This window comes from Barbus barbus (genome assembly GCF_936440315.1).
Source record: "Barbus barbus genome assembly, chromosome: 49".
NCBI classification, from domain to species: domain Eukaryota; kingdom Metazoa; phylum Chordata; class Actinopteri; order Cypriniformes; family Cyprinidae; genus Barbus; species Barbus barbus.
The window spans coordinates 14,216,288-14,237,736 of record NC_136727.1 but is presented as its reverse complement, the minus strand read 5'-3'; the positions used below and the strand labels follow the sequence as shown (position 1 = coordinate 14,237,736).

At 38.7% G+C, this 21,449-nt stretch overlaps 1 protein-coding gene across 6 annotated transcripts; it reads right to left on the bottom strand.

Moving 5' to 3' along the window:
- Positions 1 to 6,274: 6,274 nt before the first annotated feature.
- Positions 6,275 to 21,305, bottom strand: LOC306867746 (afadin- and alpha-actinin-binding protein-like). 6 transcript variants are annotated; one of them, XM_079413592.1, is made up of 12 exons: positions 21,109 to 21,305; positions 19,019 to 19,165; positions 17,114 to 17,317; positions 16,934 to 17,044; positions 16,718 to 16,853; positions 14,352 to 14,427; positions 14,066 to 14,246; positions 13,802 to 13,949; positions 10,427 to 10,557; positions 8,468 to 8,641; positions 8,268 to 8,379; positions 6,275 to 8,173 (listed from the first exon to the last, which is right to left on the bottom strand). In XM_079413592.1, exons 2-12 carry the CDS (start codon positions 19,139 to 19,141, stop codon positions 8,112 to 8,114), a joined length of 1,458 nt encoding a protein of 485 aa, XP_079269718.1. In that variant the 5' UTR covers positions 19,142 to 19,165; positions 21,109 to 21,305; the 3' UTR covers positions 6,275 to 8,111. The 6 variants fall into 6 exon arrangements, with proteins under 6 accessions (XP_079269718.1, XP_079269719.1, XP_079269720.1 ...); XM_079413593.1 differs by having other exon boundaries at positions 6,748 to 8,173; positions 21,222 to 21,275; XM_079413594.1 differs by having other exon boundaries at positions 7,369 to 8,173; positions 13,802 to 13,937.
- Between the last annotated feature and the right edge of the window lie 144 nt (positions 21,306 to 21,449).

Below are 21,449 nucleotides of genomic sequence, written 5' to 3'. Positions count from 1 at the left end.
CATTTAAAAAAATGTGAGCTGTATTTACATGTAATTGATTGTTTTTTGACAGTTTAATTGAATTTTACCACTGCTGTGATGCAAGTGACACTAATAAACACCCTGCAAGTTAATGAGTTGCCAATTGTTTTTACTTTACAGTAATTTCCAACATTGCTTACTGATTGTTAAATAATGTGAATGTGCAGGTGGAATGGCATTTTTGAGAAACTTGAAATAATTGAATAATAATTATGCTCAATTTGGTTCTACATTCTAATAAGGATAAATTGGTACACATATTAGATACTAGAGCAAGAACAATTACAAGAAGGATGGCAGTTCTTCTTAGACTACTACAAAAAAAATCAAAGACATTGACCGGTATTTTAAAGAAACGCGAGAAAGCAAGAACCCCTAGGTTTACCTTAACACGGGAAGTGTTGATCCTGAGAATTTTTATTTAAATAAAGATATAAATATCCAAAAATCTCCTTTGCGCAATTTACCTATCGGTAAGCTCCTCCCCTTGAGCACAGATGAGCCAATGGCAGTTGAGTGTCAGTTGCAGGGGGACCGCAACTCAGACATCTTCAGGTTTCAGCACCATAGAGAAACATTGGAAGATCCGAAGCTCTTATCTGTTTGATGGTGTTTACGCTACAAAAATGTTAAAAGAATGAGCCTGGGGTACTTCTAACACTTATTGTATCCTGAGAGGATAGGCAATGGAATTCGGAATTTATATTGTAATTCATCAACGTTCATTTTCTGGTTGTCATACTCTCATTAACCCTCTGGTGCTGTTCGGTCATTTTAGACCGGAATAAAAATGTTTTGAATTTTTAAAAATCGCTACTTCATCAGAATGGTACGAAACTTGGTGACTTTTATGGCAGTCACTATGTGACCACAAACAAAAAAATCGTGGACTTGATTCGAAAAAGCTAAATGGTAAAAAATAGTCACACTTGAGTTGTTCGTGATCAAAAATGACCGCCATTGGAAATGAATGGGAAATACGCAAAAACATGAAAATACAGAGACTTTTTACGTGTACAATCTACAAATCATTCACGATGCAGAAAAAGAGTGCACAGCAATAAAGGGGTGACATTCTAAAATATCAAGAGTGCAAAATCGACACACTCCGCCCACCCCCCCACAGACACACATATATGAACTAGTCTGACTACAAAGCATGTTCTGCAAATGCATGAAATAAAATCAATAATTCGGCCAAATATACAGTCAAAACACAGACACCAAGGAAGGGGTTAAACACTAAACCATCAAGAGTACAAAGCAGACAGACACTCTCACTTACACACACACACACACACACACACACACACACACACACACACACACAAATGAAAAGAGTGTGTGTTTGAGTGTGTGTGTCTGTTTTTTACTCTTGATGTTTTAGTGTGTAACCCCTACCTTGGTGTCTTTGTTTTAACTGCATTTTTTTGCATCACCGAATTGTTGACTATTTCATGCATTTGCAGAAATGTTATAGTCACACTAATTTATATATGCGTGTCTATGGGGGGTGGGGGGTGAGCGGAGTGTGTCCATTTTGCACTCTTGATATTTTAGAGTGTCACCCTTTATTGCTGTGCACTCTTTTTCTTTTTAAGTATACATTTTAATGCAGGAGTTTCACCTGTCTCAACATATTTTTACTCTATAGTATTGCAATTATTATTGTTTTTACATATATATCTGAGTACGCCTTCCACCACTGCAGGTACTCACCAAAGGTGATGCAGCTGGACTTGCCCACTGCTCTGTCAACCTTATATTCAAGTGCCTGGCTAGAGGTGGACTTGCCCACGCGACTGGTTGAGAGTACCAAGGTCTTTGATAACCTATATCCGACACAGCAACAGGTAAGTATAAAAACACTGTCAACTAATTACTAGTAAAATTTCAACCTGTGGTGTTGAAATTCATGATAAGCTAGATAATTAACTAAAGGAAAGGGAAGTGGTGTGTGGCCAAGTATGGTGACCCACACTCGGAATTTGTGCTCTGCATTTAATCCATCCAAGTGTACACACAGTAGTGAACATATACCTGGAGCAGTGGGCAGCCAATGCTGCGGTGCCCGGTGAGCAGTTGGGGGCTCGGTGCCTTGCTCAAGGGTCTCACCTCAGTCGTGGGCTGTGTCCAAATTCAGGGTCTGCATCCTCCTTAGGATCCTTCCTACCCGGTTGAAGGAGGAGGGATCCTCCGACGTCCGCAAAACCCGGAAGTCGGTGTTTGTGAATTTGGACAGCCTACCCTTCTTTCAGTTCCCTCCCTTACCCGTTGCTCATATCCTGTCGCCTAGCAACCGTGACAGCGCCAAGCAAGAAGCGGGAAAATGGACAAACAAAGAGTTATTCTCCTCATTTTAATTATTTTGGAAGAAATAAAGCAATTAAATAAATTAAATACTTTCTTTGCTCGTTGTCGGAGAGTTTTTTATATCAGACTACAAGACAGTCACATCCAGGTAAGCCATTATAGCCTATTTTTATTTGTTTTTAAGTATTCTACTAATTTCTCCTACAAATTCATTGAGCCGAAGCATAAACTTTAGCATGTTTTGTCAGAGAAACTCCTCTCCCACTCCGCTACCGCTCGCTTCGTCCGCCATTACGCTCTGCCGAAAAGAATTATGGGATAGGTAGGACGGGAAAGGATCCACCACACCCATCCTTCCAATTCGGGGAAAAGGAGGACGTATTTGTGGGCCGCATTTGAAGGATCCTACGAATTTGGACAGCCTTCGTCGCGGCGCTGTGACGTAACATCCTTCAAATGAGTACTCCGAAGGATACAGACCCTGAATTTGGACACAGCCGTGGTATTGAGGGTCCCCCACCTACATTCCCTGCTGGACCCGAGACTCAAACCCATGACCTTCGGGTTACAAGTCCAACTCACTATCCATTAGGCCACGACTGCCTCCTAACGAACTAACAAACCTTTTTCCAGTGTTTGGTAGTTGAGGAGGAGACCAGGGCGCAAAGCCAAGGTAGGGTATGGTTTGATGATTTGATCAGAGGGCAGGGGGGAGTCACAGGGTCAGTATTCTACGAGGCAGCTAGAGCAAACAGACCGGTACACTTGATCAAAAGAATTTGCTATCCACGCTCTTCTCAGTTTTCCACTGAGGCAACAAGGTACATAAAATAAAGTACAATTAAACATGGTCAAGGTTTGGTATGTTTACTTGTCATGTTGGCCTTTCAATACAAGTAAATGAGGAAAAGTAGATTACAAGCAAATTATAAGCAAATGCATTTATGAAAGTTTTGTAGTCAGAGTGCAACACCTTAAGGTAAATGTTGATAGGCAGTAAATGTCATTCAGACAAGTACATTTTAATAAACAGTGTGTATTTAAATTTTTGTCAGATGGGCAAGTGAATGAGGAAAGAGCCAGGGCAAACTATATATCTATGATGTGTTGCGTCCCAAGACGTAATTACTTTTTATTTTGTTTGTACAGTTTGCATTTTTGGCAGTGTTTTGTTTTTGCTCTCTCTCTCTCTCTCCTCCCTCTACTCCATGCAAGGCTTAAATGAAGATCAGCTGGTCCTAATTGTCATCAACTACTGGCTCTGATTGCCTGCTGGAAGGAGAGCTTGTGGATAGAGCTGGAGACTCCGTGTGAAGATGTCCCCTTCTTTGCTGCCTCCTGAGACTGTTTTCGGTTAGAATGGGAGTAAGGTAAGACTTCTGTTGTTTGTTTTCAACTTTGTTTTGTGAGTTTAGAAAGTACTCCTTCCTAAGTTCAGACCTGCAAACTCATCAGAGAAAAAAAGGTGACAGTGTTGTTGGGGGGGGGGCAGAATGGGCGACGCCGACACTGTGAACGCATTAGCCTTGCACGTTCGCCAGATTCTAAATAGACATTGTTTACAAGTAATGCGGCGCATCCAATGCAACAAGACGTCAAATTGCTTTGTTACACTGTATTACTCTCGCATCAGCTGTTGTCTAAACAGTCACATCAACACATCAAAAACGCTTTAAAAGTAGGGCTACATCCAGCTGACTTGAATGACTGCTGCGCACACGACAACCTCCATAACGTGTCGTTAATCAGGGTAGCTCAGAATTGGAGTAGTAGCCAGAACTCAGGGCAGAGCACCTGGCTTAAGTTAGGGGCTAATGATAAGGTTGCAACCTAAGTTGGCTATCTGAAATACTATATACTTACGTAGCAAGCTAAATGGTTAACTTTAGTTAGCAAGACGGTCAGACAATGCAGGAATTAACATTACAACTAGCTAACAATGTTAGATGGCTAGAAAATTTGCTATCTTGCTAACGGAAATTCCAGCATTGGATCCGCTTGTATTGCTTGCTATTAAGCATTTTGCTCGAAGCATAGGCTAACTGTATGAAAAAAAAAATGCTAACTTAGCTGACGTTATTTGACTTAAGCAAACAAATATCTGTTGTTTAGCTCCAAAAAGACTGATTTACCTTGAATTAAATTTCCATCAGAGTTTCCACATTAGGTCAGGTGTCTCTTGACAGGCGCGAACACACATGGCAGTGTGTTTCAAGATCCTGAACCAAGCGCTGAGATTCCGATTGGTCCATAAAAAATGTCATTTATAAGAATTGTCCAATAATGGCCTACATGGCACGCAAGCCCACCCCCACCTCCCTCTCTTGACAGGCGCGAGCTCAGTAGAGATTCCGATCGGCCCAGATGTCAATTACCGCAAGACCCCCCCCCCCCCCCCCCCCCAAAAAAAAACTCTCCGGTTCTACACGATTCACGTGAATGACCCAACTGACAATAAAAGCGGCGATTGTCGCCGAAAAGCGACATGTTTGCAGGTATGATATTAGCCGGCGTGATACACCCTGAGCGACATATATTCCTAATGAACGAGTAAATATAAAGTAAAGAGTTAACTAGAATAATCAAATGTCAGAAGAATATTAATAAGAAACAGACAAACAACCAATTTGCATTTCAACCTAAATTCAAGATCGTTATACAATGGAGTCAGATTTGAATTTAACCTAAATTTCCTTTACGCGCTGAAAAGACCGAACACGCAAGAAACCTTCAGCCACCATTAGATACCTTCCTTGGGCCAAGTGTGTGGACCTTACAATATACTGCTAAGAAGACACCCCAAAAGATGGGTCAAGTATAGCTCCATCATTGTTCAAAGTAAGAAAAAAAAATTGTTTTAATAAAATTTTTTTTAAAACATTGCCAAAGAAATTGCAGAAAGCAATGCCAGAGAAATTTCCTTGATTTTAGTAAAAATCAAGGAAATTTCTCTGGCATTTCTCTCTTTTTGTTGTATCGAAAACATACCGAACCAAACCGTGAAACCCCTAATTTTAATATATATATATAAATATATATATATATACACACACATAGTGCTAGTTAAGTTGAATTGGTTGATTATCTGATCGTGCTCCTCCGAACCTTTTTAATAAAACATCATATGTGAAAACGTTAAATGTTTCTTTGCATTTAGAATCCTGTGACAATAGGGGTACTATTACCCTGTTTTTGTTGTATTTTCTTTTTAAATATGAAACTGTAATTATTCCACGAGTTACTTTCTTTATTTGAATAAATACTGAATAAAGAATTTTGAAACACTGTCTACAGTATTATTCCTTAGCACTGCAACTTTATAAACTAATTTCTTAATGTTTTATATCTAAAATACACTAATTAATCAGTTGTTAGCATATTTAAGTATGATAAATTGACTATATTAATGATTATATGAATTAATGACTATATTAAGCACTCTATCCACATGCAACAAGAAAACTTTGTGGTTTAGAAGTTCATGTAAACGATGATGGTGCACATTGGTCTACAGTGATAATTTACAAAAAAATCTAAAATATACAAATATGTGAAATGTAGGTTAAAATGCGAATACACAATGTAATCAGTGGACAAACTATTTGATCTAGATTAAAATGCATTATTCTTTACAACTTAGATTGAAGGGACCATAATATACATTATATTCAGTAACAAAAAATAAGTTACTAAAAATGAACTGTGGGTAAGCCATGAAAGCCATAAAAGTGGGTAAGCCAAAAAAAACAAACTAATAGAACTACAACATATCAAAAACTAAAAATATAAAGAGTTAATTTCTTTTAGCAAGACACAATATGAATAATATGGAATTTCTAAATAAAAATGCAAAATGTTTCAAAAGATATTGATGATTATCCATAATCTATATGATGATATTTAAACAATGCTTTTAAAACTTAAAAATTCCGAGGCTTATAATATTCAGTAGCCTTTACTCTTACAATCCTATCACAAATTGACACACAATTCTGTTTAAAGGGGTGGTTGACTGCTTTTTTTATATAGGCTTCATTGTGTTTATGGGGTGCAGTCTAACATGTCTTAATGCTTCGTTTAAAAAAAAAAAAAAAAAAAATGTATTTTTCATATAATTTACTTTTATTCTACAATGCTCTGTCCCTTTTCCTATGAATGCTCTGATGATTTCCTGGTTTAACGAAGCCCCTCCCTCAGAAATATGCAATGGGCTCAGATTGGTTCGCTGTTCCATTGTGTTGTGATTCTAGTGCACGTCTATAAACTTCACACCCCTCACCTCAGAATGCACTACAGTTGTATTGTAAACAACGGCGTTTCAATATTGCTTATCAATTTGAGCCCGACTGAGACCCAGATAATATTAGTCTCTTACAGGACGCTTCAGAATGGTATGTTTTTTTGTTTATTGTTGTCTCAGACTGTAAAGGTCCCCTGAAATGCTTTGAAACACGCAGCGTTATTCTATGTGTTGCCATCATTTTAACTGAAACAGGAAGACAGGGCGGGACATATCACAGCTTGGGCTAAAGCCGTTCAGACCCATTGAGCTCCGTAAAGCTGCATTTGACAGGGTATGACAGCCACAGTCTCATCCATATTTCTATAAAATATAGCATTCTGTGTCAAATTCAAATAGGTCCGATACATTTTGTAGTCTGTGCTGACTTGCGCATGTGATCCGATCCGTGCTATCGTGTGTGTGCGGTGCGGTGGTTAGCGTGACAGCGCAAAACCAGACTTCTTTTATTTCCCTCAGTTGAAAGCATATTTACACTGTCTGAATCGTTCCCTGTCCCCTATATAGTGCACTACGAGCCATTCACCGCACAGAAATTACACACTGGCATACAGATAACCTTAAGACTTACATATTGATACTAACACCCAAAAAACTTAAATTTTGATTTCATGGGACCTTTAAGATACATTGTTATTTGTAAATGCTACTTCTTATGTTAGCTTTTAATATATGGTTTTATCCTTAAATTAAAGCTTTAATACAGCAGAATACATGATTGCATTATAGCATTTTTGTAAAGCAATTTTTATTTTGTAAAAGTAAGAAGTGTTTGCCAGCAAGTATTGCTCACTTCCACAGCATGTGCGCATCCATGTAGCTATGTGAAAAATATCTGTCTGTCTATTAACATAAAGTGTATAATTGGAACACAGTTCATTGATGAAGCTGACAAGCTGATGATCTGAATCAGGTGAGAGAGAGCGAGAGAGAGAGAGATGCAGAGCGTGTGCAGAGCAGGGGGAAGCAAGGAACAGGATTAAGAACCACTGCTTTAGAAGATTGATTTTGAAACTTGTGAATCCGTTTCATATTTTTTGCAATTCATATATGAATAGATTTTTTCGTGCACCCCTAGTTTTGACGGCATAGCAGCAACTCTTCATCTTCTCTAAAGTAGCACAACATGGCCTGCCCCCTTTGTTGCATGTTCCCAGGAGCGGGGTTTATGTAAATGTCTGGAATTGTGATGTCACCAACCTGGGAAGAAGTTCATTGTTGTCCCTACGAGCCATTTTTGTAGGCATTAAACTGCCAGAATTTTAAAATGTTTATGCTCAAACAGCAACATTACACACTAACTAAGGTTAAAAAAGTGAAATCACAATCAACCACCCCTTTAATATTGAGTCCATATGCTGAAAGTTCTTCATAAAGATATTTGCAGACTTCATTCACATTCATATTGGTTCCTGGTATCTCTCCTCTGGTGTTGGAAAAAAAGTAGGTTCATCTGCAAGCAGTTCCATGGATGAGACTACAGATGAGATTTGCTCACTTTACCAGAAATTGAAATGAGCTTCTCTTCACGACCAGAATCTGACAAAATCAGGAAATTTTGAAAAAAAAAATCAAGATTAGTTTTATTTCAAAGAGAAATTAAGCTAGTAAAATGGATAAACTAATCACTCACGCTTTGAAAATTCATCAGCCATGCGACTTTGTGGTTTCATATGGTCTGCAAATGTTGTGTTAAGAAACTGATGTTTGAGCCACATTGCACGATCATCCTCAAAACATTTCCTCTGAACAAAAAAAGAAAAATGTGATTAAAATCAAGATAAATTAAGAGCTGAATTCAGAAGTACGTTAAAACCAATTATAAGCCAAAACCTCGTGGCCCAATCTGATGGCAGCCTCTGTGAAATTTCTCCTTTCCATTTCAAAGTTTTTCCTCTGATCTTCAAACACTTTCCACTCTTCTTTCAAGCGTTCCTTCTCTTCCAGCATGTAGGAATCATTCAGAACAGCTGCAGTCTCCTCATCACAGGGAGTGTTGAGCTGTTGCTGTAAAAAGTAAAACAATATTCATATTCTCTTGCTCTGGTGAAGCTGGCCTACACTCTTCAGGCCAATTCAAACTACACAGACAGACACCAACAAATGGCAACAGACACGTTCGTCGGATTTTGTCTGATCGATGTGTTTACCCCTATTGGTGTCTGTTGGCATTGGTCGGCGCTTGCTTTTGCCGATTGAACATTGACTACGTTTACATGGAATAACAGAATAAGGTAAATAATTAGATTACTGATGTCCATGTAAACGTAGTCTCTGTTGGATCTTAGAAGTGATGTACTGTACTCAGTCAGTTGTTGCCGTTGTTCTGCATCTGTTGATGTGGTGTGAACTGGCCTTTAGGTTCTTTACTAACATTAATGGTTCCATGAAGAATCTTTAGCAATCACAATATCTTTCTACTGCACATAAGGTTATTTATAGTGGAAACGTTTTTTTTTTATTATTAAAATATTTTGTTCTTCTATGGCAAACCCCCTTTTGCAACCGTTATTTTTAAGAGTGTATGAAAGCATCTCTACTTGTGTTTGCTTGTGATTTTAAAGTGATGGTTCACCCAAAAAAGTCAAGGTATTTATACTACTTATTTTAAATAGTGGAAATTATCTGCACCTTCGTATTGTAGTACATTTTAAAACATTATGCAATAATAACATACTGAGTGTAAATTATCATTTTAATTCAAATTATTAAATGGATGCCACCATACTGGGACAATATAAGCCATCCCTACAACTACCCGATGTGATATGAGATTTAAAAATGGAGAAAAAAAAAGTTTGGCAAAAGGTGGACGCTTTACCATCTACGACACTGGAGCTGTTACTATCGTCTTTTGTAGTAATCTTACATTGGTGGACGGAGTTAGTGTTAATAGCCTCTGCCAACAATATATACTCCGTTTTTTTTTTTGTGTTTTTTTTTTTTGTGAACTGATGTTCAGCTGTTCAACTGAACCTTCCACTTTTTTTGAAAATAGGCTCATTTTACATCTCCCCTAGAGTTAAACAGTTGAGTTTTACCGTTTTTGAATCCATTCAGCCGATCTCCAGGTCTGGCAGTAGCACTTTTAGCTTAGCTTAGCATAGATAATTGAATCAGATTAGACCATTAGCATCTCGCTCAAAAATGACCAAAGAGTTTCAATAATTTTCCTATTTAATGCTTGACTCTTCTGTAGTTAAATCGTGTACTAAGACAGACGGAAAATGAAAAGTTGCGATTTTCTAGGCCGATATGGCTAGGAACTATACTCTCATTCTGGCGTAATAATCAAGAAACTTTGCTGCCGTACCATGGGCAACTTTTCATTTTCCGTCGGTTTGGGTGGTGTTAAGCAAATCTTCCCACACCGTGACGTAGACATGTGGGGGCGTGTTTAAATGAGGCGTTTTAGGAGGGCATGGCAGTCTTAACTTTTATAAAGAATATCTCTTTGGGTTTGAGACTTTAATCTTTGCAACTTTACAGATCTTATATATGCACAAACAGCTTGTAACACTCCAAAGACAAAGGAAAACATGAAATCGCATCATATGACTCCTTTAAATAAAGTCATTATTTTTGTTTTCTTTTGCACATAAAAAGTATTCGTAGCTTAAAATTATGGTTGAACCACTGTGGTAGTACTGTCAGAGAGCTCTTGGATTTCATCAAAAAGATCTTACGGGTTTGGGTTTGGGTGAGTAATTAATGATTGAATTTTCATTTTTGGGTGAACCATCCTTTTAAGCATCAATGACACTGACTTAAGGAAACTGTGCCTCTACTTACTTGGAGAAGTTGCTGTTGAGTCTGAATAAACTCTTTGCACTGCTGGATTTCTAGTTTGAGCCTCTCCATCTCCTCTTCATGGAGTTGTCTGGAGATAATCTCTTCACTGTCTCCATCTTGCACCATGGATGCTTCAACACAAAATACAACACCTTTCACTGTATTTTTATTTTTACAATAAGTTTGTGTGCCTAATGTGTAATGTTCTGTGCATTAGGTGATAATGCTGCTCAAGAAATAAAGAAAAAGATGGTGATAAAAAGGTGAGATTAAATTCTGTTTGCCTTAAGAGTATTAATCTTAGTAACTAACTAAAATGGTAGCTATTGTGCGTTGCTCTTCAGTGTTTGTACTGTTTTTGTTTGTTTTTCCTGTTTTTTGTTTTTCAAATACGATCAGTTTTACCAGGGATGACCTGCTGAACATTCGGCAGAACACACCACAAAATCTTTTACCGGATTTAGATTTTTTGGACGTTTTGTTGGACATTGTAGTTGGCAGAGCCGTAGCTCTGGTCAACCGCTACAGGAGGCGCAGGCGGGGGAAGCGAGCGGGTGCACTCGTGAAGCTTCGACAGCGTGGATTTCGAACGCCGTTGCCTAGCATCCATCTGGCGAATCTCCGCTCTCTACCCAACAAAACGGATGAACTCCTTCTGCTCTCCCGGACAAACAAGGATTTTTCTAACTCTGCTGCCCTGTGTTTCACGGAAACCTGACTAAATGGCGACATACCAGACAGTGCGATTCATCTGCCTAATTTCATGCTGATCAGAGCAGATCGGGATGCGGAATCAACGGGGAAATCGCGTGGCCGTGCTTTTACATCAGTGAGAGATGGTGTACAGATGTAACTGTGTTAAAGAAGATGTGCTGTTTAGATCTAGAAATGCTCTTCATTAACTGCAAGCCGTTCTACTCGCCGCGGGAGTTCTGCTCGTTCATTCTGGTGAGTGTCTACATTCCACCGCAAGCGCACGTGAGCACAGCTTTACAGAAACTCACTGATATGATCACAGAGAGTGAGCAACAACACCCGGACTCTGTTTTAATCATTCTCAGGAACTTTAATAAACAAAATATTTCCCGTGAACTGCCAAAATACAGACAGCACATCACATGTCCCACCAGAGACAGTAATATATTGGATCACTGTTACACAACAATAAAGGATGCATATCACTCAGTTCCACGAGCAGCTTTAGGACTCTCTGATCACTGTTTGATTCATCTTATTCCGACCTACATGCAGAAACTTAAGTCTGCAAAGCCTGTATTAAGATCTGTTAAAATATGGACTAATGAAACAGAGCGGGATCTACAAGCCTGTTTCTCTCTCACTGATTGGTCTGTTTTTGAAACTGCTGCCATCGAACTGGACGAGCTCACAGAGTCTGTAACATCTTATATCAGTTTCTGTGAGGACATGTGCATTCCTAGCAGGACTCATCTAATCTACAACAATGACAAACCATGGTTCACTGTAAAACTCAGACAGCTCCGTCAGGCCAAAGAAGATGCTACCATCAGAGTGGCAAAGAGGAATTATTCTGACAAGCTAAGGAAAAAAATATCTTCCAGTGATCCTGCTACAGTGTGGAAAGGTATGAAGGATATCACCAGTTACAAGACACCATCCCCCAGCACTCTGGAGAATCAACAACTAGCAGACGACTTGAACGAGTTTTATTGTCGTTTTGAAAAATCACCCCACACCCGCCATTAACACCTCTCCACACAACCATTAACACCTCCAGCAATCCTCCTCTCCCCCACACCTACAATTCAAATCAGCGAAGAAGATGTGTGCCAGGTCTTCAGAAAGAACAAAAGAAGGAAAGCACCAGGCCCAGATGGTGTGTCACCAGCCTATCTGAAATCCTGTGCTGACCAGCTGGCCCCCATCTTCACACAGACTTAATGACTACAGACCTGTGTTAAGACTGGTTTTGGCTTATCTGAAGGACATCACTGGTCCCTTACTGGACCCCCTGCAGTTTGCCTACAGAGCAAACAGGTCTGTGGATGATGCAGTCAACATGGGACTGCACTTCATCCTGAAGCATCTGGACAGACCAGGGACTTATGTGAGGATCCTCTTTGTGGACTTCAGCTCCGCTTTTAACACCATCATCACGGAAACCCTTCAGAATAAACTAACCCAGCTCTCCGTCCCCACCTCTGTCTGTCAGTGGATCAACAGCTTCCTGACAGACAGACAGCAGTTAGTAAAGCTTGGTAAATACACATCCAGCACCCGTACCATCAGCACTGGATCTCCTCAGGGCTGCGTTCTCTCCCCACTGCTCTTCTCCCTCTACACCAACAGTGACCTCTAAAGACCCCTGTGTCAAGCTCCTGAAGTTTGCAGACGACACCACACTGATCAGCCTCATCCAGGACGGTAACGAGTCTGCTTACAGACAGGAGGTTAAGGAGCTGGCTGTCTGGTGCAGTCTTAACAACCTGGAGCTTAAAACTGCTCAACGCTCAAAACTGTGGAGATGATCATGGACTTCAAGAGAAACCCCCCTGCTCTCCCCCCACTCACCATCATGAACAACACTGTGACTGCAGTGGAGTCATTCAGATTCCTGGGCACCACCATCTCTCAGGACCTGAAGTGGGATATTCACATAGACTCCATTGTCAGAAAGGCCCAGCAGAGGTTGTACTTTCTTCACCAGCTGAGGAAGTTCAACCTGCCACAGGAGCTGCTGAAACAGTTCTACTCCGCCATCATTGAATCCATCCTCTGCACTTCAATAACTGTCTGGTTCAGCTCAGCTACCAAATCTAACCTCAGAAGACTACGGAAGGTAGTCCGGACTGCTGAGCGAATCATTGGTACAACCCTTCCCACGCTCCAAGAACTGTACTTATCCAGAGTGAGCAAAAGGGCTGGTAAAATCACTCTGGACCCCTCAAACCCAGCACACTCCCTCTTTGAACTGTTACCGTCTGGTCGACGCTACAGAGCTCTGAGCACCAGAACGACCAGACACAGGAACAGTTTCTTCCCTCAGGCAAGCCATCTCATGAACACTCAACAATAAACGTGGAACACACAACTATAATACATTATCCATTCACCACACTCACTTATTTTATTTTTATTTTTAACATTTCTAATTTGCACATACTTGACCTGTACATACATAGTTGTCTATATTATATATTGTGTTTTTGCTGCTTTGTACATTGCCTATTTGGATATTTGTATATTATTATTTTATTATCTGTGTCCTGTCCTGTTGCTGTCTTTCTGTTGCACTGTGGAGCTTCTGTCACTACAACAAATTCCTTGTATGTGTAAACATACTTGGCCAATAAAGCTTATTCTGATTCTGATTCTGAGTCTGTGAATGGTATCTACCTTGGCTGTCTAATCTCTCAACATGGTGCTTGAGTTTCCTCCACTGCTGACGAATGCTGTTGGTGAGTTTCTCCCGAGCATGATCACATGACATCTCAGGAGGTCCTTTCAAAAGTTCATCGTCATCAGAATTTGTCTGCAGAGTTGACTGAAATATGATTTTTTTTCTTCAAAATATCATTAGCAAAAACAAGCAATTATGAACTGTATCATAAAGTTTTTAAGTGTAAATTGGTTGTTATGGACATGACAGTCATACTGTACCTGATCCATATCATTGCTTTGCTTCTCTTCCTTTTGGCTCATCTTCTTTGAATTTAAAACCCCCATCATTTCTCGTTTCATTTGCTGAAGCACCTTCTTCAGCTCTATGTTTTCCACCATTAGCTCCCTCTGACGGTTATCAAATTCATTGAGAAGAGTTTTGTACATATCTCCCTCGTGTCTATAAAAAAAAAACATAAAAAATGTCTAAAGTTGTCATATGATATTATAGAAGGGGACCTATAAATATAATCATTAAAACAACCAAAATGATTATGTATTTTACCTGGATTCAGTTTTTCCAGTTTTCCAAAGACATCTCCTACCATCTGGCCTTCCGACATAATTCAAAACTTCCATTCCTGACACAAAGCAAAAGTTATTTTCAAAAGATTTTGAAATGACATTAGGGTCACTAAATAATTACAAATTTTCATTTTTGGGTGAATTGTTTCTTTATGCAAATAAATGTTGTGAGTAAACTTCACTGGTTTTGAGTGTATATCAGCATAAGCACTGTCATTCAGGACAAATCTGATTAAATGAGATGGAAAAGACTTTGTTACAAAAAAATCACATTTATGCTGTTCCTGTGAACTTTATAATTATCAAAGTTCAAAGACAAAATGTATTATTATTATTAGACTGCTATTAGAATGATTTCTGAAGTATCATGTTACACTGACGCCTGAAGCCTGATGCTGAAAATTCAGCGTTCCCATCACAGCAATAAAATACATTTTAAAATATATTAAAATAGAAAAGAGTAATTTTAAATTGTATTATTTTTTCACAATATAACTATTTTACTGTATAAGAAATCTTACAGATGCCAATAACACAGTATATTCAGTATGTTATTCTATTAAGAGGTATATTCTTATTTTAATATGTTCCTTGATGGTTACTTATAATGTCAATAAAGTTTTGTGCACAAAAAACAAATAAATATGTGGGAAAATGATCAGATCCTCTGTCTGAAACAACCTGTTTTGATTGGCTAACGTCATTGCAGGAAACAGTATCAATGCCTCCTCGCTATTGCATTTGAGTGTTTTGACAGAATGATCAAAATAAAACAGTAATTTCCAGACAAAGCATTATGAAATAATTTACTTACGGTTTGTGAGGCTGCTACAGTCAGATCTAGTACCGCTTCATCTTTCAACAAATATTTCTTTGTGAATTTTCCATGACACTGTGCATCATTTACAATACAAAATGCTCCGATCAATCCTCTGACACGATCCGGGATGCCATTAAAAATAAACTATACACTTATTCCTTACGCTAGGATCCATCTGATATCTGTACAAAGACGTGAATGAGTTGTTTAAACCAAACGCGTCAAAGCGAACATTCTTTCACTTCATTTGTCCTATTGATAACAGACTCAAGCAAGTGGACCATGTCAGAAAGTGAACGTGCATCTGTATACTGTATTAGTAATTTCTGTATTAGAAATGATGTAATTTCTATTTGCTTTTGACATGAGGCAACACAACACAATGTGACTCTTGCATTCAGTGTAATCAAGTGTCAAGCCATTAAAGGGTTACTCCACCCCAAAATGAAAATTTTGTCATTAATCACTTACCCCCAGGTTATTCCAAACCCGTAAAAGCTTTGTTCGTCTTCGGGAACACAGTTTAAGATATTTTGGATGAAAACCGGGAGGCTTGTGACTGTCCCATTGACTGCCAAGTAAATAAAGGGGGAAAGGGAAGTGGTATGTGGTCAAGTATGGTGACCCATACCCAGAATGTGTGCTCTGCATTTAACCCATCCAAGTGTACACACAGTAGTGAACATACACCCGGAGCAGTGGGCAGCCAATGCTGCGGCGCCTGGGGAGCAGTTGGGGGTTCGGTGCTTTGCTCAAGGGTCTCACCTCAGTTGTGGTATTGAGGGTGGAGAGAGTGTTGGTTATTCACTCCCCCCCATGGTTATTCACTCCCCCCCACCTACAATCCCTGCCGGACCTGAGACTCGAACCCACAACCTTCAGGTTACAAGTCCAATGAATATCCAATGAATATCTGCTGGACGCAAATAGCGTACGCTGTTCTGTGCCAGCCACACAAGGATACATTTTCTACACTTTGATTTGAACGAAAACAGCGTACCTTTGTGGCGTGGCTGACACAGAACAGCGTAAAGAAAAAGTTTTCTCTTCGATTCATTAAATTCAGATTGAATCACTGATGGCAGATGGACTATTCTGACGATGTTTTTCATACTTTTTTGGGCCTCGACAGTGGTATTTACTTGGCAGTCAATGGGACTCCCGGTTTTCATCCAAAATATCTTAAATTGTGTTCCGAAAACGAATGAAGCTTTTATGGGTTTGGAATGACATGGGGGTAAGTGATTAATGACTGAATTTTCATTTCGGGGTGGAGTAACCCTTTAAGCGCCTGAATGCCAGTGGGCGGGGCTTATGGTGAGAAGATGACTATTCATCGATACGTTGCTCTGGAGGCAGTGTTTATGCACATATTTGTGCCCGGGTGACATCAGCTTGCACCTCAGATCCAAAACAAGCCGGCAAATTTCCAGGATGTTTTAATGGTACAAAGTCATCTTATATGCCAAAAGATCAAGGCAAATTTGATTTATCATGTCATGACCCCTTTAAGTAATACATATTACCTTGTTTATTTTCCTTTTTGGCAATGAGTAGTTGATTGAGGCGCTCCTTTACTCTGTTGTGCTCCCTTTCTCTTCTCTTAATGTCATGGTTGTATTGTGTGGCACGACTTGCAATGATACCCTGCAGCCTTTGTACCTATTAAAGTAAAAAGCATATCTGATAAAATAAAAAAAAACAGTACATGACATCACAGCTTTCTCATTCATTTTTCATACCTCTTCTTTTGAATCTTTTAGGCAGTTTTGCAAAGTCTTTAAACTTGATTCCAGCTGACGCTCTCGCTCATGCAAGCGAATGTTTTCCTTTTTCGAAAGTTCAAGCTGGTCCTACAAAACAGTGAAAATTCATAGTAAAATAAAAAAAAATAAAAAAATGTGTGATAAAAAAGACCAAACCTTTAGCCTGGAGTTGGTGAGATGTTGGTAGTGGAGGTCACTGCTGGACTTGAGCTGCTCCACCTCCAGGTCCTCCATCATTCCAACAGCTCGACGGTGTAGCTGTAGCAAGTCATATATGTTGTTTAGGGTAACTACAGCATCCAGATCACAAATTCTGTCTGAGTTTTGGAAAATTGGTTGAAAACACAGGGACGACAACTCCTGTGAATGTAAAGAGTGGCAAGTCCATTAACAATACGAGATTCAAGTTTGTTCTAGTTTACAACCCGAATTCCGGAAAGGTTGGGACTTTTTTAAATTTGAATAAAATGAAAACTAAAATAATTTCAAATCACATGAGCCAATATTTTATTGACAATAGAACATACATAACATAACAAATGTTCAAACTGAGAAAATTTTACAATTTTATGCACAAAATGAGCTCATTTCAAATTTGATGCCTGCTACATGTCTCAAAATAGTTGTGACGGGGGCATGTTTACCATGGGGTAGCATCTACTCTTCTTTTCAAAACAGTTTGAAGATGTCTTGGGCATCGAGGTTATGAGTTTCTGGAGTTTTGGTGTTGGAATTGGGTCCCATTCTTGCCTGATATAGGTTTCCAGCTGCTGAAGAGTTTGTGGTCGTCTTTGACGTATTTTTCGTTTAATGATACACCAAATGTTCTCTATAGGTGAAATATCTGGACTGCAGGCAGGACAATTCAGCACCCGGACTCTTCTACTACGAAGCCAAGCTGTTGTAATAGCTGCAGTATGTGGTTTTGCATTGTCCTGCTGAAATAGACTTCATCTGGAGGGGAACATATGTTGCTCTAAAACCTTTATATACCTTTCAGCATTCATAGTGCCTTCCAAAACATGCAAGCTTCCCATATTGTATGCACTTATGCACCCCCATACCATCAGAGATGCTGGCCTTTGAACTGAACGCTGATAACACGCTGGAAGGTCTCCCTCCTCCTTAGCCCGGAGGACATGGCGTCCTTGATTTCCAACGAGAATGTCAAATTTGGACTCGTCTGACCATAGAACACTTTTCCACTTTGAAACAGTCCATTTTAAATTAGCCTTGGCTCACAGGACATGATGGCGCTATTGGACCATATTCACATATGGCTTCCTTTTTGCATGATAGAGCTTTAGTTGGGCATCTGCAGATGGCACGGCGGATTGTGTTTACCGCCAGTGGTTTATGAAGTATACCTGGGCCCATTTAGTAATGTCAATGAGAGAATCATGCCGATGAGTGATGCAGCGTCATCTGAGGGCCTGAAGACCACGGGCATCCAACAAAGGTCTTCGGCCTTGTCCCTTACACACAGGGATTTATCCAGTTTCTCTGAAACTTTTGATGATATTGTGCACTATAGATGATGAGATTTGCAAAGCCTTTGCAATCTGATGTTGAGGAATGTTGTTTTTAAAGTATTCCACAATCCTTTTACACACTCTTTCACAGATTGGAGAGCCTCTGCCATCTTTACTTCTGAGAAACTCTTGCCTCTCTAAAGACATCCCTTTTATAGCTAATCATGTTACAGACCTGATGTCAAGTAACTTACTTAGTTGCTAAATGTTCTCCCAGCTGAATCTTTTCAAAATTTCTTGCTTTTTTTTTTTGAGTTTTTTTAGACCTGTAGCAGGCATCAAATTTGAAATGAGCTCATTTAGTGGATAAAAGTGTAATATTTCTCCATTTAAACATTTGCTATGTTCTCTATGTTCAATTGTGAATAAAATATTGGCTCATGTGATTTGAAAGTCTTTTAGTTTTCATTGCATTCAAATAAATAAAAAAAACGTCCCAACTTTTCCGGAAATTCGGGTTGTAGATTCTTCAACTAGATTCTTCTTCTTCAAACTCAAAAGACAAGTTGCAAAAAAAAGGTGTGCCTACCTGATTGATATATAGAATGCACTCAGAGATATTCTCTTCCGTGCAGAAGTTGCTTGAGACATTGAAAGAGCTTAAAGGCAGAGGAGGCATGACCGATGCCGTGTAGAGTCTCGAAGGAGACATTCTAGACAATAATGCCTATATATTCTAGAAAAGAATGAGAAACATAGACATGAATAGTTAGCTGTATAAAATATTGCATAGTCAGAAAATGCACTATTAATTGATTTGTCTCATATGCATGTGGTACTGGTTCTGAGTGAATGTGAATACTGCTCTAAATTAGGTTAGGAATGGAACCTGTCCTTAAAATAACTTTCCACAGTATTTTGAGTCGCCTAATCTTTCCCTTTCCCCACGAGACTTTGTTTATCTGGAGCGCCGGCTAAAATCTCTTACTTTCCTCACCTATGTGCTGAAAACTTGAATAATATGCCAAATGCAACTGATTTGCTCAGAGCACTCCAAACCTGCTTTTACCACATTTCTCAAGTTCCATAAAGGATAAAAACAGTAAAATTTTAGTTTAGGGAACAATTCTCACTATATAGGGTTAGGGTTATATAGTTGCTTATTAGCATGCCTATTATTAACATATTGGCAGTTTATTAATACTTATAAAGCACATATTCTGCATGACCATATTCTACATCCCTAATCCTACCCAATACCTAAACAATTACCTTCCTAACTATTAATAAGCAGAAAATTAGGAGTTTATTAAAGCATAAGTCGTAGTTAATGGCTTGATAATAGCTGATTGAAAAAACTAAATGAAATGAACTAAATGAAAACCCTAAAAGTGTAGCCCATATGACGTTTGCACAACATTCAGAATCTGAATTATGAAGCCCAGCGATAGATTTCTGGAAAGAACAGGAAATTTAGGATAAGAATTTTAAATTGTTCCCTACACCAAAATTCTCAAGTAAAATACAGTATAGTGCCAAAAATCAGGTTTGAGTTCCGAACATTTTGGTGTTATGAGAACCAATGATGGTGACACCTAATGTGACATGATGTGTTAAAGAGATGCATATTAACACTGATCCTCACACAAAATTATCATATTATGGTTTCAAAAGACTTGGAATATAATGCACAAGCCATATCTTGTTCACTCTTAAAAATAAAGTTTCAAATGTATTTTATTTATTTTTTTATTTTATTGTTTTGCTGTGATGCCATAGAAGAACCATTTTGGTTCCCCTAATAACCTTTCACTGAACAGATCATAAAATTAAAAGAAATGCTCTTAGTGTGAAGAACATTTTAAAAATCTAAAGAACATTTTTCCACTATAAAGACTTTTTGTGAAATGGAAATGTCCCATGGATGTTAAAGGTTCTTCATGGAACCATCAATGCCAATTTAAAAAAGCTCTATTTTAATAGTGTATAGCCATTTCCACTGTTTTCAAAAAATAAGATTTCACTATTACATGAATGGGAAACTATAAAACATTTAATAAAACCCTAAATTGCTTATATTGTCCTCATTTGTAAGTCGCTTTGGATAAAAGCGTCTGCTAAATAACTAAATCTAAATGTGAATGATATGTCCATGAATGTGGAGGAAAAATAAATAAATAAAATTAATAAAAGTAAAAATAGGGCACAATGTACTGTATTAATATGAGGGAATTATCATATTTATTTTTGCAGGTGTTTTACAACAGCTCTATCAAAAAAAAAAAAGTACATTTAAAATGACAGTTTACCAAATGACAGTGCATGCAGATTGCAGACTCCTATGAAACTATACAACTATACAATAAATAAATGCATGAATGAATGAAATTTTTTTTTAAATTTATTCTAAATAGGTGTGAGTACTGAGACAGTGTAAAAATGCTAATTCCATTAAACGACTTAATATAAAAATCCATGAAAAGCTAGTACACACCTAGAGCACACCATGATCAGATCTAAAGTAGGTTAAGGTGAATAGAAGGATTTCTGCACTAGGACGCCGAATTTACACAGAATTACATGATGATTATGCGCCATAACAGCGTTTCAGAAGAACATACAGATGTCGTGGTTAACAAATGAGGACTTTAAGTTGCAAACCATCAGCGGTTCACTTACTGCGTATCTTTTGGCATTCAAGAGCACTCGTGAGGTTTGTCAGCTTCATTTCCCGACATTCGGCACGGATTGATACATATTTTCCAGATAATTTGCGTAATAAAGTATCTTACTGTGGTACGTCGTTACATTGATGCAGGCGCCTTCTGCAGCACAACCTTGAACGAAAACACTCACAAGCTAATGCGTTGCCATGCAACGAAAACAAGGGCGTGTCATTGGCTTAACTCGTGCACCCCCGCAGAATATCCACCAATAGGCGTCGTCGCAGTCAATGCAGGGGCTAAACACTAAAATAGGTTAGTACTTATGTAATTTATTATGATATAGTGATAGTTTAG

Coding starts and splice junctions, on each gene's coding strand:
- LOC306867746 (XM_079413592.1), bottom strand. CDS start 19,141: ATGTCTCCTTCGAGACTCTACACGGCATCGGTCATGCCTCCTCTGCCT. Junction 17,045..17,113: donor TCACCAACTCCAGGCTAAAG/GTTTGGTCTTTT, acceptor ACTGTTTTGTAG/GACCAGCTTGAACTTTCGAA. Junction 13,950..14,065: donor AAAGCAATGATATGGATCAG/GTACAGTATGAC, acceptor ATCATATTTCAG/TCAACTCTGCAGACAAATTC.